Consider the following 16,399-nt stretch of genomic DNA (forward strand, 5'->3'; position numbering starts at 1 on the left):
TTCGCTCTGAAGCAACAAAATCAAGAAAACCCCAAGAAAAAATCAAGGAATCGTCAAGGCGAGCGCGCGCGAGCGCGCAACGCCGGTTCGGCCGCCTCATCATCAGCATCGTCATCATGATCATGATCAATGATCGTAAACGGCCCTAACGAACCGCGCGTTGTGCGCGTGCCCTCTCTCTGCTGCTCCGCCGCCCGCGAGCTAGGCGAAACACTTGCGTAGTTTGCCCGTGAAACACGCACCGAAGCACGGCCGGCAGGGCATTGACATTTGCAGGTTACGATCCACGACTATAGCACGTCATTGCCCGATGGTCTCGACCCGTGTTTCAAGATCGCAATCGGGAGGAGAGAAAGAAGGAGGAGAAGGTCCCTTGGTGGAGAGAAAGAAGGCATTTCGATGCCCACTTTTCCAAAACGGTATGAAGATCACAGAGAATGCAAAACAAGGGCTCGTCAAAAGTTCGACACCAGGAAATAGGCAATGCGGGTGTGGAAGAAGGGCGATCATTGAACGCTCTTCCCCACCTGCATGCCCGTCTTCGTTTCCAACTATCTACAACCCCCATTCAGCGGAAGCGAATTCCACGATTAGCGGTGGCGGACAAGGGGAAAGCTAGTCACAGTCTCTCCCCCCCTCCCGAGCCGAGAAAAAACAAAGTTGGTACCCATCTCCACCACGTAAAACCGCCGCGTGGCTGGAGAATCCGGTAATGAATCGAAAAAAAGGGTAACGGAGGAAAGGACATAAGTAGAAAAAACAACAGCAACGAAATCAAGGATTACAACGCCATCGTCGTGGTGTGATCATCAAAGAAACCGCTCCTGTCCTTTTTTTGTAGACTCCCTCCGAAACCCAGACCTGAAAAAACTCGTATAGACAAGATTTCCCTCCCTCATGCAGAGCATTAATGCGCGGCCGTTATTTACAACAGGGCCTGCGGAACCACCCCCCGCTCAAACTTTTTTGGTCGTAAAGTGGCGAACTAGGGTGCCTCTTGCGAATGCTCCTTGGAAGAAAAACTCAAAAAGAAGTGAAGGGTATAAAAAAATCGCTGCAGCGCTCAGCGGCGCAAGGGTATAAACATGCGTGAGCCCCCCCGAAAACAGTCCTTCTTCTGTAAAAGCATAAACAAAAAGCTTGAGAAAAGGGGGGCTTGAGAAAGTATTACACGACCTCTATACCAGAGAGTCAGGACCGGACGTATTAGGCCACGCGTGTAAAGGGATATTTTGGACAAAGAAAAAACAAGAAAAGAAACACACAAACGGCAGTGAGGAAGTGTCAAAACACTACGTTTAGAGAGGGAGAGACTGGTGACGGGTATCGAGTTATCCAAATGCGGGTGATCTTCCATACCCTGAACCGCGATCCGTTACCCGATTGAAACGGAACACAGCTTGCAAAGTGCAATGATGCTGCAAAAGTAAATAAAAGATATCGCAAAAAGAGGAGTCGTTAAACATCTTCCGTGAACCGTGAACCACGTGAACCGTCGTGTGACGGGTGGCTTCGCCCTAGTGTACCACGACTTGAAGGCCTGACAGGTGAATCCGGGCTTAGGCTACCTCCGGATCCCCACAGCATCGAAGTATGCTGTCCCATCGGGCCTTGGTGCACTACTGGCGTCCGCGCTGGACTGGGCCGTATCGTCTCGACCGTCTCCTTGCCAGTTCCAGGACGGCGTGGCTCAGAACCTTCGGCGACAGCACCCAATCCGGCACCAGTCAAAGCTGCGGCTGCACCTGGGGACATTGGTGGCGTATGGGTGCCGTGACCACCGTAGAAGCCTTGGCTGTCACGATAGAACGATCCGGAAAACGTGTCGTTGGTCGCGTTGTCGTCGTCGAACGGATCTTCCGAGCTCATTCCCGGGCTGAAAGCGGATGGGAGTTTGCGGCCCGATATACGCTGAAATCCTCGCTCTTGCGGTGGCTCCGGAGGCCCGTACTCTTTGCTTCCAGCAAACCGACCAAGTAATCCAGCCACGGGGAATGCGCTGCTGCGTTGTGACATCGTCTGACCAGCTCCACCAGCTCCACCAGCTCCACCAGGCGAAACAGGATCAGCAAAAGGATCCTCAGCGCCCGCTCCACCAGGACCAACCAATCGTTGGGTTTGAGCATTCTTCTGCTTTTGCTTGTACCACTTGAGGAGGATCAATGCAATGATAAGCAAGACAGCCAAACCCGCGAGACCACCTACAATACCACCAACAAGCTTGGCTGTGGGAGTGCCACTGCCACCATCATTGTCCGAGTTCGCGCCTGATGTGCTTGTGCTGCCACCGCCCGTAGCTGAAGGAGAACCGCCAAACAAAATGGTAGATTCTGTAGACGAAGCTGCCGAAGACGTGGAAGATGACTCGGATGACGATGTCGATGATGATATTTCCGAAGACGAGAAAGACGAGCTTGCGGAAGAGCTCGCAGACAAGGTCTCGGAAATACTCGACAAGTTGGTAGTGGTAGGTTCAGTGTTGCTCGGCGAAGAAGTGGCAGATTCCGTGGCGCTCGGCGAGGACGTTGCAGCGGCAGGCGACGAGGATCCGTTTGCTGGGGAAGAAGTCTCTCCGGTGGGCGAAGAAGTGGCCTCGTTAGTTGGCGAGGAAGATGCGGTTGCGGTCGGAGATGAAGTTTCTTCGCTGGTGTTCGAAGAAGATGCGGCGCCGAGTGGTGAAGAGGTTGCGCCACCGGTTGGTGACGAGGAAGCTTCGCTGGTAGTTGACGAGGTCGGCTCACTGGTTGGTGAAGAAGTTGCACCGGTTGGAGAAGAGCTTGCAGATTCAGTCGAACTTTCTCCTACGGTAGCCGCGCCAACAGGGATGTCCTCTGTAGTACTGGAGGACGTAGAAGGGCTTGCCGAGGCTGTTCGAAGAGATATTAGCAAAAGACCCTTTCGTTTAGGTTTAAAAAAATGAAACAAACCTGAAGACGTACAACTAGAGCTCGTCTCAAAGGGGACAGGTGTGTTTCCGGGAGTCATGGTGTTACCTGCTGGCGAAGAAAAAGTCGGCGTGCCAGCCGGTGCCGAAGGGGAAGAGGTCGGCATGCTGACTACAGCCGAGGAAGAGGACGACGACGACGGCGTGCTCAGTGATGTCGAGGTAGAAGAGGTCGGCGTCTGCGGTGTTGCAATGGATGAAGACGATGTGCTGCTCGTAGATTGCAACGAAGATGCGGTGGTTGATGACGAAGTTACCGGAGGCGTCGATTGCGAATTAAATGGATACGGGGGTACGGAAGGAACAGTGAGGTCGCTCGGGAAGGCAGGCACGCTGGGGACCTGAGGGAAGCTCGCCGTAGTTGTCAATGGCTCAGAGGAGGTTGACGAAGACGTGGGCGTTGACGAAATGGGCAGCCCAGCAGAGCTAGCTGCTACAACCGAGCTCATTGTTCTCACGCCAACAGTGCTTCCGTTCTGATCAATTTGCCTCACGACGGTAACAATGGTAACGCTTGCTTCCTCAGGGTCAATCTCCTGCCGATGGATGAGCCTGTGGCGCAAGCCCAGCTTCCTATGATCTCCCCGTCTCTCGCGCAACAATAGAGGCTCGTCAATGTGCGGCGCAGGGGTGGGCGTCGGAGAGCACTCCACCACCGTCTCCTTCATAATTTGCATGCGCCCAAAGCCATTTGCAGCTCTGTCGGCTGCGTGAATGCGACTTTGGCCGCGGTCGGTCCGCCGCCGCTTCGCCGGATTCTCCATGGCGGCGGCGGGGACGGGTTAGAACGAGTAGGAATCGCGAAGAGCCGTGGTTGCGCAATGTTGTCGGTGGTTGGGCCCGCGGGCGCTGTCCTGGCGGCCACGGGTGAAATGGTGGGTGGGCGGGTTTGCGAGCGATAGCGAGAGGCCGTGTTGGACGGTTGAAAGAAGGCAAAAGAGCGAACGTCGTCTTCCAGTCGATGGAGAATGGGTCTATGTACGGGGCCTGGGGGAGAGGGAAACGAATGGACGCCAGTCGGTGCGGGACTGGCAGCGCTCTGCTCCTGCTTGGGGTCAACTCGATCGCCCTGAACTGTGCAGCAGGATCGGTGGAGGATCGGCGCGACGCACCTTAGATTACCTCAACGCTGCTGCATTTGCCTTTATGTACGGGGTGGGTGTTATGGGAGGGCGGAGGGTCGCGCAGGCGCCGTGGTGTTTGATTGCGGCGGCCGTTCCACGCTGTGCGACGGAGAAAAGTGGACTGAGGTGGCTCGAGAGTGCCTTGTCTGAGGCTTGAAGGGCGGGAGCGTCTCAGACGTGCTTCGTCGTGGGGCCTCGCGCACTCTGGTGCGGTGCACGGGGGGGCGGGCTTGTCGACGTCGCGGGCGGGCCTCGCGCGAGAGAGGCGGAGCGAGCGAAGGGGAGCGTCGTGAGCGTTGCAGCGGATGTGGAGGATGGGAGAGCTTGGTGCGGGTACGCTGCTTGGCTGCTGTGGCCCGGCGCCGCTAGTGCAGACTCGGCTGCAGTAATATAACAATCCTGGTCGGGGTCCGGGCTGCAAATTCATTACCCGCTCCAATTGCTGCTATGAATAGCGTGCATGCGTGGGTGCCGGTGCTGCTAAATCCTAGCAGCACGCGATCGGGCAGGTAGCAGCCTCTGTGCGCTCCGCGGCGTGCGACCGGGCGGCCAGGCAAACACGGCGCTGGAGCGTGTGCGAGGTGTGTGTGGTGCGGTGCAAGCGGACACGGCAGCCGCAGCGAGGCTCTGTTGTGGCTCCAGCCTCTCCTCTCGCACCGCGACGGGGAGACGGGGGCCGACGACGTGAAATTGCTGCAGCGCCCGCCGGAACGCAAACGGTTCGACTGCCCGGACGGGCATCCCAGCGCGCAGGCCTCCGCCGAACAGGCCCGTCCAGGTTCCAGACGTCGCGACAACTGGCGCTAGCCGCTGCTTCACGCTTCACGATCACCGCGAAAAGCCAGCGATCTGCGCCCGCAGAGCCCGGCCGGCCGGCTGCTGTCCACGTCGCGCGGCACGCACGCAGGCACAGCGCACGCAGCCTGCTGCTGCCCCGGCCCTTTCCGCCAGAATAGGCGGCGGCGCCGGCATGGGTACGAGTGGTGTTTGCGCACTGCGTGACCCGGCCGGCGCCCAGGATGGCCAAACGGCGCCGCGTCTCCTGGCGATGAGTGGCCGGCCGCCTGCCGTAGTGCCGCAGGCGAGTGAAACACGGGCTGCTGCGCTCTTCTGCGCGCATGCGACCCGCCTCCAACCAGCGCGGGCCGTCTCGTTGCCTGCGACGTCATGGCGCACACCCTGCATCCGCCGCCAGCTTTCGAGAAGAATCGTGCGCCATTCCCCGCAACACCGCCGCTCAGCCTCCTCACAGCCATCCCGCTGCCGTGCGAAGCCCACGGCGACGCCGAGCACGCCTTGATCGCGATCGCCGCGCGTTTGTTTATGTCGCCTGCAAATATTCGCATGCCGAGTGTTGCAGCTCGTCCCGCAGCGCCGGTCGTCCGCAAGGAGACGGCGTGAGTTCGATCTCTGCCGTCATCGCGCCGTCACATTCCTCGCAAAGAACGCGATCGCCCGCCGAGAGCCATGATGGAGAAGCCTCCCCCGCCGCTTCCGCCCCGCGGGCGCTCTGATACGATCCGTCAATCGCCCTATGGCGAGGCGCCGCCGCCGTATGCGGAAACCGACGACCACTCCCATCCGCTGCATGTTCTGGCCACGCACGATCCACGCTCGTCCTCGACCCAGTCGCTCGTCCCCGCTGAGGACCAGGCTATGCGCGGCCGCCGCAAGCTGCTGCTCGTCTACATTCATGGCTTCATGGGCGACGAGACCAGCTTCCAGAGCTTCCCCGCACACGTCCACAACCTGGTTACCGTGACGTTGAGCGAGACACATGTGGTCCACACCAAGATTTACCCCAAGTATCGAGCTAGGAATACAATAGAGTATGCAACGGAGCAGTTCAGCAAATGGTCGGTAGCTTCACGCAGGGGCGCTAGCTTTGGTGTGCCAGAGGACTGATTGTACCCTAGGCTCACTCCTCACGCCGACGCTGATACCGACATTATCCTCCTCGGCCACTCGATGGGCGGCCTCGTGTCAGCTGAAGTGGTCTTGCTGCCTCCTCACGGCCCGGGCGCCTTCATGGGCCAGGCCTTTCGGCACCGCATCCTTGGTATCATAAACTTTGATGTGCCTTTCCTTGGGATGCATCCTGGCATCATTTCCGCTGGTCTGAGCAGCATCTTCCGCCCCGCTGAAGATAAATCCCCTGAGCACAGTCCCCAACCCGCAGAGCAGTCCTACCATCCCCAAAACCACCCTTCTGCGCACAGTAGCGTGAGCACACTTGATCTGGGCCCGCCCCTTCGGAACGACACCCTCTTCTCTACTAACCCTAATGATCCAAACTACAATCCCCGCTTTGACAACGACGTCATACTTCCGGTGCGCAAAGGCTGGGAGAATGCCTTGCACTTCTTTGCAAAACACTCAGATGGCCTCGTGCAAGCCTCAAGGCAATATGTCAAGTCTCACCTCGAGTTTGGCGGCACTATGGCGGACTATCCTGGCTTGAACAAGAGATACAAGCGTGTCCGTGCCCTCGAAGAAGAGGATGAGGCAAAGAGAAGAGCAGCCGTTGCCGTTGTGGGACGCAATCCTCCCTCGGTTCCACGTGTGCGTTTTGTAAACTTCTACACGGCTAGTACCGGCCGTCCCAAGAAGGCAAAAACCCCTGAACCCGGGGTCGCCTCCAATGACTTTGGCATGTCTGATCTTAGCCTTGCTTCGTCCAGTCAGGATCCGCGGTTGAGTGTTAGCCATTCCCAGTCTATAAGCCCACGGATTTCAATCGAAGAGCACGAAGACAGCGAGCAGTTGAGCATGCAAATGTCACCAAAGGCAGAGGAGCTCAGGCAGATTTCCCCAGCCCCTCTTAGTGACCACGATCTGACTCCAACTCACTCGCTAAACCAAGAGCCCTTAGAGGCAGCAGGTGTATCTCTCTCGGGTATACCAGAACCCCCAGCCGAGCCTCTGCTCCCAGACTTGGAGGCTTGCCCAGATGCAGAATCTCGCAAGGCTGCTATGAAGCAGCATGAGCAAGCTCTCAAGGACTACAAGCGTGCCGTGAAGGATCGCAATGCTTTGATCAAGCAACGGACGAAGGAAGCAGAGAAGCTAGCAAAGGAGGCCAAGAAAGAGGAGAAGAGGAAAGCCAAGGAAGCCAAAGTCAGAGAAGAAAAGGAGCAAGCTAAACAAGGACATCCGGAGAGTCAGAAGTCGGGCGAAGAGCTCCGGCTCGAAAAGGAAAGACAGCGCATGGAAGCCGAAGGCCAGCGCATGGCAGAGGCGGAACGCGAGCGCATGAAGATGCAGCGGAAGATGCTCGGCTTGCCCCCGGAGGAGGAAAGCTCGGAGATCGTGCAGGAGGAGAAGCAAGCGGAGCCGGTGGAGCACGAAAAGCCGACTTCCCTGGAGCCTTCGCGGTCACGCTCGGCGAGCCCGTCGGCCTCTCTCTCTCCTTCTCAACATCGCAGGGGGTCTTCACAAGCTTCCCTTTGTCATCGCAGAGGCTCCTCGCAGGCTACCTCTTATCGCAGAGAGTCTTCGGAGGTCACCTCCCCTCGTCGCAGAGACTCTTCGCAAGCTACCCCAGGAAAGAAGAAGAAGGACCGCAAGTTCTGCGTTTTGCCCTCAAAGGACCCGCGTACCGGACAGCGTGATCCCGCCTGGATACGTGTGTACATGGAAGGTTTTGACGAAGTTGGCGCTCACTGTGGCCTGTTCTTCGTGAGCGAGACCTACGAACGCCTCGTTGGCGAGGTGGCTGAAAAGATCGAACGCTGGGTCTTAGAAGATGTGAGCGAGCGAGCCGTGAGGGAATTAGAGAGTCAGGTAATTTGAGCCGTGGACGGCATGCTGTCGTGGCATGGAAGACTACATAATACCCTGGCGGTTTTGTGGTGGCTCCCATGGGTCCCAAAGGGTGTGGGAAGTTAATGCTGCATGGATAGGCGTTGGAAGAACGGCGCCTGACGAAGTCCCCTTACGAACACGAAGTTATCTCACGTTGAAAGTAATTACGCCCTCATTATGAAGCTCGAAGAAGCACGGTGTGGGATCTCAATCAGAGTGAACAGCCGGAGACTTTTGTTCCTGTACGGAGACCTCATTTTTCACTTCTAAAGATAGTACAAGCCGCGCAGACGGGGCAATTCAGATGACACTACTGCTCTGCGCTTCGTCTGCACCAACAATGCATAGTCCATCCATGACTGCTTCGCGGACATCAGTCATGCAGATCTCCCAGAATCGTCAATCGGGTGGAGATCGTCCCCCGCATTACGCATGCGGAGTCAGCGCAACGATCTACATGCGCTGAGCCAAGACGACGCCATAGTAGAGCTGGGCGAAGAAGGTCGCCAGATTCGTCAGCGACGAGACGCCATGCAGAGTGGCGAACTTCTTGTTCAGGCGCTGCATCTCGGGCGAGTGGGGACCCGCGTCGTAGGACTTCTTGCCATCGCGCGTCTCTGTTGGTTGTGTGGCTTTTCGTCAGAAACGACCTTCCCGAAGGGGAGATGTAAAAGGAAAAAAGCCAAGAGAAAAACGAATAGCGTATGCGTCGAAAGCCACAAGAACCAGCCCCTCGCCCCTCGAACCACGAGCTCCAACGGCGCCGGCAGATGACGCCTCCTCAATATGCGCTGCAGCAAGCTTTTTTCTTCCCTGCCAACCCGCCGCCTTTCCGGGCCGTATATCATGAAAGACGAATAGGGACGCAACGACGGAAAACAAGGACTTGATAGAAAAACGCACTCACCCTGGTGCTTCCTCTCGCGCATGCACTTGGTGGTCGCGGGGCCGACGTACACCAAGTTGACGAGGCCGCTGACGAACATGGTCACGATGGCGATCAGCGCGCCGCGGTTCGCGTCGGCGAGCAGGCCGGCGGCCGCGCTGTCGAGGGCGCCGTAGCCGACGCTGGCGGCGCGCGAGGGGAAGGTCAGCGCCATGACGACGGGCAGCGCCGTCTGCATGGCGAAGTAGACGGGGAACGTCTTGCTCTGCAGCTGCGCGAACTGCGGCCGCGGCAGCACGCGGAACGCGATGACGCCGCCGATGAAGGATTGGAAGAGCGTGCTGCCCAGGAGCGTCCCGTAGCTGTTGGTGTTGGTGGCGCCGGGGGTTAGCGTCGAGGGTTGGTAACGGGTGGGTTGGTAGTGGTGGATGGGAGGGAGGTGGGCATTATTCCGGTGGCTCTGCGGAAGAAATGGGTTTGGGATAGTGTTGTGAGGTGGGAAATGTCAAGGTTCAACGGCTAGCTGGTGGAAGAGGCGGGGATTCTGGCGGGCTTCACAGCCGTAGACTCCGTACCTGAGCAGATGATAGGGCGCACCCGTTTTCAGGGTGCTGGTAAGAGAAGGCATGGCGCGGGTGTTAGGGAGAACTGAGGATTGACCTGGAAAGGGCGTAAAATGAATAGAGAAGACTGAGGTTTTGCTGCCACCGAGTGAGCAATTGCCGCGGATGTGCAGAGTGGAGTGATGATATCAACACAACCCCGCGCGAGTCAGTGCGGCGTGGGGACAGCACGTGAGAGCGCGCGGCCTGACTCGACGCGTTGGCCGTTTGCCTGTTGGCGTCACGTCTACCGCCGTTGCTGCCTTGGACCTGTCGCGACCATCGTACGCGAGCCATGCGCCGCTGTCATCAAAACTTTCCATTGACACTTCTCTAAGCAGCTTCACCAGCCCTGCAGTCATGGCGGACAAGGAAGCCACCGTCTACATCGTTGATGTGGGCAAATCCATGGGCGAGAAACATGGCGGCCGCAACGAGACCGACCTGGAATGGTGCATGAAGTATGTCTGGGACAAAATCACAACTACCGTAAGACACTGCGACGCGATCCTGGCTCTGTTGTAGAGATAATCTGATCGAATGATAGATGGCCACCGGCCGGAAAACTCTCTACCAAAGCGTGGTTGCTCTGCGCTCAGACAGTAAGTCGTGGCCGCTGCCGTATGCTGGACGGGGCCTTCAGGCCGGCTGACCCTCAGCAGAGACTGAGAACCCGCTGGACTCAGAAGAAGGATACGAGAACATCTCCGTTCTTCAGCAGTTGAGCACGTAAGATTTTCATCGGCGATCCCAAATCCACGCGCAAGCTCACAAAAGACAGCATGTACATGCCCGAGCTAAGGGAACTGCGCGAGAAAATCCACCCCAGCAAGACCAACGATGGTGATGGTGAGTTAAATGCCGGAAACCACTTGTCCATGATGTCTTACGCAGTTTAGCAATATCCGCTCTTGTTGTCGCAATACAGTTGATTGCCGACCATTGCAAGAAGCTTAAGTACAAGCGGAGGATCATCCTGATCACAAACGCCCTTGGTTCAATCGATGCCGACGGCCTGGAAGACATCTCAAAGAAAATTAAGAGCGAAAATATCGAGCTCATCATCCTGTATGTTTGGAGCGGGCTCCATTTGAAACTCACAGACTGACTGGTCCAGTGGGCCCGATTTCGATGATGCGGACTATGGCATGAAGGAAGAGGACAAGGACCCTATCAAGGCCAACAACGAGAGCGTCCTCCAGCAATTTGCCGAAGATTGTGATGGTGTCTTTGGTACAATGGCACAAGCTATTGAAGAGCTTGAGACACCTCGAGTGAAATCTACCAAGCCTGTACCGTCCTACAAAGGCCTCCTAACACTTGGCGACCCGGAGAAGTACGACACTGCCATGACGATCGACGTCGAGCGTTACCCGAGGACTATGCAGCAGAGGCCGCCAGCAGCCAGCTTATTCGTTGTCAGGGCCGATATGGCACCGGGCGAATCACAAACGCAGTCTTCCACGACTGTGACCGAGGGCAATGGTGAGGGAATTCCTGACCAGAATGACTATGCTGCTGTTAAGCAGAACATATCATACCACATCGTGGATCCTACCGCACCAAGAGGCAAGCGAGATGTCGACCGGGAAGACACTGCCAAAGGTTACCCCTACGGCAGTACTGCAGTACCTATCAGTGAGTCGGAACGGAACGTGACAGACTTTGAGTCTTTTGCTTGTCTGGACATCATTGGATTTGTACCTGCAGACAAGGTAAGGGAGATTGAATATTCTTTCAGTTTGCAGATGCTGACTTAAAGTGCACCAGCTTGACCGGTATATGCAGATGTCGAGATCAAACATCATAATTGCACAGAAAGCGAACGAAAAGGCAAGCATGGCACTGTCCTCGCTCATTCACGCTCTCTATGAGTTTGAGTCGTACGCGGTTGCTCGTTTCGTTCCCAAGGAAAACAAGGAGCCCGTTATTTTGCTCCTTGCACCAGAGATCAAGCCGGACTACGAGTGTCTGATAGACACGGAATTGCCTTTCGCAGAGGATATGCGCGGTTACCGCTTTCCCCCTCTGGATCGTGTTGTTACCGTCTCTGGGAAGGAGATTCATACCCACAAGAACCTACCAAGCGAGAACCTCATGAAGGCTATGAGTGATTACATTGACAACATGGACCTCTCGAATGCTGGACAAAATGAGGACGGGTGAGTATGTCCCCAGTATGATAGTTGCATAAGCTAATTCATTCCAGCGACCCTGCAGAGTACGCTCCCATTGAGGACACATTTTCGCCTGTGCTCCATCGCGTCCAACAAGCAATCCGTTGGCGTGCTGTCTACCCTACGGATGAAATACCTCCACCCGCTGAGATCCTCACCAAGCACATGCAACCTCCGGAGCACTTGTTGAAGCAAGCTCAGCCATTCCTCGATGCCATAATAGCTGCAGGTGACGTGAAGCGCGGTAAGTCACGGTTACTCCAGGAAACCCTTGATAATTCTCGCTGACACTGTTATTCTTTCAGTACCTCCCAGGCAGAAAGGACGCAAGCGCACCCGCGAGTTCGAGAAGCCTCTGTCAGGTCTCAATGTCGAAGAGCTCCTGGGTCGCGAAAAGCGCGCGAAGCTCTCGGCCGAAAACGCCATCCCGGAATTCAAGCAGGCTCTCAACACTACCGACAGCGTCGAGGATATCAAGAACATTGCGAATCAATTCTCCGTCATCATCCAGGATTACATTCGCCACAGCATGGGCGACAGCGGATACCAGAGGGCTGTGGAGGCCATCCGTGTCATGAAGGAAGAGATGCTCGAGCTGGAGGAGCCGGGTGTGTACAACGACTTCATGAGGGAGTTGAAGAAGAAGATCATCGCCGAGGAGCTGGGTGGCGAGAGGAAGGAGATGTGGTACAAGATCAGGGTGAATAAGCTGGGCCTGATTGACAACAGGGCTACGGACTTGTCGGATGTTACGGAGGAGGATGCGAAGAAGGCGAGTTGATCTGTCCAACTTTCTGATTGTGCTTGTACTGACAATTTTGCAGTTCTTGTCGGCGAAGTAGAGGTGTCCGCAGTGGCCTCTCTGCCTCCATATTCAGTTTCATATAGCTAAAAATCAGGCAGCTGTTCGTAGTCAGTATGTGGTAATAAAGGCACTTCCAATATTCTGTTGACTATGGTATTGTATACGTGTCGGGAAGGACTGTGGGGAGTCAAAAACGATACGCCAATAATAGGACAGGCCGGATAACGGGGAGAATGTGAGTGCCAACAGCGAGGTGATCACCGTTGAGTGCATTGCATGAATAAAGTAACAAGAAGCTTGAATGAATGAACCACCGCTAGCTTACTATGCTGCCGCTTCTTGTTCCGCCGCGCAGCAAGCAAATCAATTTAAAAATGAACTCACATGTGCCTATCAGCCCTCAGATGTCACCAGCTTCTAAAGAACTTAATTGTCAGAGATCACATTTCGCAGCCATCTGTTCACTGCTGGAAATTTATGAGCCGAGTCAGTGAAGCGGAAGGTGAAGCTATGCTCATCCAACATTCAAAGGCTGTGCATCGTTGCGACAGCTGCGTTTTTTCATTGCCAGAAATTCACCCAATTCCAAGCGCGCACCACATGAACATATGGAGCCGATATCCTAAGTAGAGGTGAGTGAGAAAAATAGCAGTGCAGTAAAGTACTCGATCCGCGCGACGACACGAGTATGACTCGAACAAGGTTTTGTTGTGAACCATATCTCAGACTTCCATCCAGAAGGTTCCCCCCTCCCTTCCTCACACATCAGCTCATACAAGCTCAGTGAGATATGGAGTATTGGCTAACCATGTAATTCTGCGCGGCGTGCGTCTGCACCTTCATTCATTGGTTGGTACTGTCGCATGACATTTAGTGGGTCTGGATTCTACCCTTAAAGGAACATCCGGCCCTTTCCTCGATCACTACAACAGAACAGCTCTATTGCACCTTGTCTTTGAAGACCAGGTTACTTTCACAATCTCACTTTTCCCTTCCGTCGAAAATTACGGAGCTAGGATCTAGGATATTGTAGAGGTACTTCCATAGTAAAGGAATGTGCGGAACCATCATCACTCTAAGATGATGTTGAAATGCTGATCTAATACTACCGCTTCTCATCCTTAAGCTGCAATGATGTACCGTGAGGGTTCATGGACTACATTAGGGTAATCATAGCTCAGCCTCAGACATCCGCAGCGGCACCAGAGTAGAGGGTCGCGTGATTTCACAATTCCGGGGAAACATTTTCGCTGTTCATTGTTCAGCTTCTTGTCCATCATGTGTGAGCACGTTTACTGTACCGCATTAATACTGGTATTATCCCACGGATACAACAGGCAGCCAATATATCTTTGGTATTCGGTGAGTTATTTGGAGCTTAGGTCATGTCCCGGTGATCTGAAAGCACCACCACACACATTTCACCCGCTTCAGTCCTGGTGATTTGCTCTCCCTTGTGAGCAGCTGGCCTTCGGGTAATGCTGAACATGTGGTTTCCCTACCTCGGCTTTTCTGGGGCTTTATAACAGTGAGCAACGAAACATTAGGACTTCCGAACTGAGATCGCCGCTGGGCTGGGATCAGTATCAATGATGCTAAAAAGTGATATGAGAGAAAGACTTCGCCTGGAAGTTTGGAGATTGACGGAGTCCTCAAGGAATGTTTGGATGCAGCAATTGTACTGGACGAGTAACCTGCAAGTTGATTAGAAGTACAAGACCAGTTCAACTCCAGGGACAATCCCTCCAAGAAGTTTTGTTGATTTAGGCTGCTTCTGGTTGACGGGGGATCCGTTTTCAACTCAATTGTTGACTGATGATTCCAAAAAGACGACGCAACACTCCTGGCCATTTAAAGTGCCGATACACAGGCTCATGTTACTTGATCTGCTGTTGGGGTATCAGAACCAGCGCACATGTAATAATTAGTCACGCATCTCATAGCAGGGCGCTCGTGCTGCAAATTGTGTACCCCGGGCTCACTTTAACGGATTCACCCGGAATTCTAACTAGCCAAGCAGCTCTACGGCAGCGATGCCCAATGCAAGCGCCGATATTTAACGACAGACCTTGCTTAAGTACTGTGCCCTTGCTCTTACTTGAGCCATTGAGGACATGTTGCAAAGAGTTTCTTTCACAACCTGTGCAATATATGTGCAATGAAGGGCCCCATCATGGGGGCAAAAAAGTGATGGCCAGAATGGTGGAGTAACGTTGACTTTCCAAATGGAAGCCTTCGAATGGTGAGCGGGTGCTATATTTGCATCGCATATGCGCGGATAGCTGTGAGAGTTCTCGGCACACAAGGCGGACCAAAAGTAGAGGCACATCGCTGTCGCTTTCATATTGACCCCAGTTGTGTTACTTGAACATAGGCAATCCCCGGACTGCATGGGTGCCCCCGATGTCCCGGGTAATCCGTTAAATAAGGATGAGAGCATGCCAGGTAGTGTCAGATTGAGTGAAGACCTCAGAGGTCGTACGCATGAGGTTTTGGTGGGCACATGTGTACTCTTGTCCTTCATGAAGTGCTGTCACGCGCTCACGTGTGGCTTGGAGATCACACACGACCTTCTACACATTCGTAAGGACGCTCATGCATGCGTTCATTGAGTTCACCATAAAAAGCCTTCGAGAAATACTACAACATCAAATTTAATACGGAGTACACTGGTTGGAAAACATTACTCTGAAGAATTGCTTAGGCCTACTTTCAGGCAATGCACCGGAATCGACACTCCTGGCCTTTTTGCCTCGAGAGGCATCTACGCCACATCACGTCGCGCCCCTTGACAGGCTGTGATTTTCTCAGATATCACTTCTAATGGTCCTCGCCATAACTCAACCTTGCTGTTAATCACTGTTGTGTCATGCGGTTCATCATCAATCTAAAGCGTTGCTTTAACGTAGCTTTGATATTTCCCACATGAACCTGTCAAATTAGAGAAATAAAATGTATAAGGCGGCAGGATTTTGACCGCCTAGGGATCGCTAGCCAAACTTGAAGATTTGGTAATGAAGGGCGAGCCTCACCGTAATTCCAAGTATGGCATTCGTGGAGGTCTTGATTCACATGAAAGGATCAAAGGAAGACACTTGCCGGTCATGCAAAGCAATCGAAAGCTGAAGGTCATAGCGTTTACGCGAAAAGAATGTGTCCGGTAGAAAGTGCCGCTTATGCAGCGTGCGGAGAAGCTTACAGACGAGAGATATCCCTGTTACCGACCCGCGTTAGTCTCAGCCAAGACCTGAGCTCTTTAAACCTGTTATGCAGCCGACACGTTCTCCTGATTTTCCATGTGCAAAAAGGCTGCTCTAATCTAGGCCGCTTCAGGTAGAACCATTTAACTTGTTTCTTATGCATCGATGTTCCAGAGCAGATACTGACAGATGTTCATCCCGGTCGAAAGATACTGTGCCAAAAACCCAACAAACGCTCACGTCGACTGGGCGCCAAGATGCATTTACATTCCGGTAGAACCGAAAAACTACACGTCGAACTTTCGAGAAGCATGTACATGTCGATCACGGGCACAGAAATCAAAATATACTTCTGGGGCGGTGCACGATGCTGTGGGAGCTCGATAATCGAAGAGAGGGGAAGGCGTGGCGTGAAAGCAAGACGAAAGCAAAAACGAAAAATGACTGGCTCAAATCCTCGCCACGATCTCCGGAGCACACGACAGCATGAACGACCGCAGCGGGGTCAGGAAAGCTTCATCATCAAGCACGCGTTTGACCAAACCCCCTCTTCTACGATCCTCCTACCCCCCCTCTGACATACATACCTCGCAATCCCTGCACCCGCGGCCCGCATCATTCAGCCCTGCAGCCAAGAAGACCCTTTCCTCGTTGTCCAAGCCCCAGTCCCGACGAACGCCCCTCGAAAACTTTACAAGGCGGCAAACCTTCCAATTCGCCTTGATCCGCATTGCCCTACTCCGCACGCGACCATTGGCTACATGTATGTCTCGCGGACGACGAGCATACACGTGTAAGCAGAGCAAAGCGGTGACGTCATTGGTGGCTGGGCTTACCAGCGAAAAGGAAAAAGGCCA

The 16,399-nt window shown here is 54.4% G+C and overlaps 4 protein-coding genes across 4 annotated transcripts; 3 read left to right on the forward strand and 1 right to left on the reverse strand.

The window, feature by feature from the left end:
* Positions 1-2,320: 2,320 nt before the first annotated feature.
* LTHEOB_9841 (uncharacterized protein) lies at positions 2,321-3,424 on the forward strand (the record flags this gene model as incomplete). Its single annotated transcript, XM_035519473.1, has 3 exons — positions 2,321-2,806; positions 2,960-3,236; positions 3,306-3,424. 3 exons carry the CDS (start codon positions 2,321-2,323, stop codon positions 3,422-3,424), a joined length of 882 nt encoding a protein of 293 aa, XP_035368424.1.
* A 2,111-nt stretch (positions 3,425-5,535) lies between these two features.
* LTHEOB_9842 (PGAP1-like protein) lies at positions 5,536-7,860 on the forward strand (the record flags this gene model as incomplete). The annotated part of the gene is made up of 2 exons (XM_035519474.1): positions 5,536-5,924; positions 5,985-7,860. 2 exons carry the CDS (start codon positions 5,536-5,538, stop codon positions 7,858-7,860), a joined length of 2,265 nt encoding a protein of 754 aa, XP_035368425.1.
* A 465-nt stretch (positions 7,861-8,325) lies between these two features.
* Positions 8,326-9,386, reverse strand: LTHEOB_9843 (uncharacterized protein; the record flags this gene model as incomplete). Its single annotated transcript, XM_035519475.1, has 3 exons — positions 8,326-8,489; positions 8,780-9,120; positions 9,334-9,386. The coding sequence occupies 3 exons, from the start codon at positions 9,384-9,386 to the stop codon at positions 8,326-8,328; spliced, it is 558 nt and encodes a 185-aa protein (XP_035368426.1).
* A 334-nt stretch (positions 9,387-9,720) lies between these two features.
* On the forward strand, positions 9,721-12,318 carry LTHEOB_9844 (Catalase; the record flags this gene model as incomplete). Its single annotated transcript, XM_035519476.1, has 9 exons — positions 9,721-9,849; positions 9,908-9,962; positions 10,023-10,089; positions 10,142-10,209; positions 10,260-10,428; positions 10,478-11,075; positions 11,131-11,522; positions 11,570-11,781; positions 11,843-12,318. 9 exons carry the CDS (start codon positions 9,721-9,723, stop codon positions 12,316-12,318), a joined length of 2,166 nt encoding a protein of 721 aa, XP_035368427.1.
* Between the last annotated feature and the right edge of the window lie 4,081 nt (positions 12,319-16,399).

Source organism: Lasiodiplodia theobromae (assembly GCF_012971845.1).
Source record: "Lasiodiplodia theobromae strain AM2As chromosome Unknown scaffold_34, whole genome shotgun sequence".
Lineage (NCBI taxonomy): Eukaryota > Fungi > Ascomycota > Dothideomycetes > Botryosphaeriales > Botryosphaeriaceae > Lasiodiplodia > Lasiodiplodia theobromae.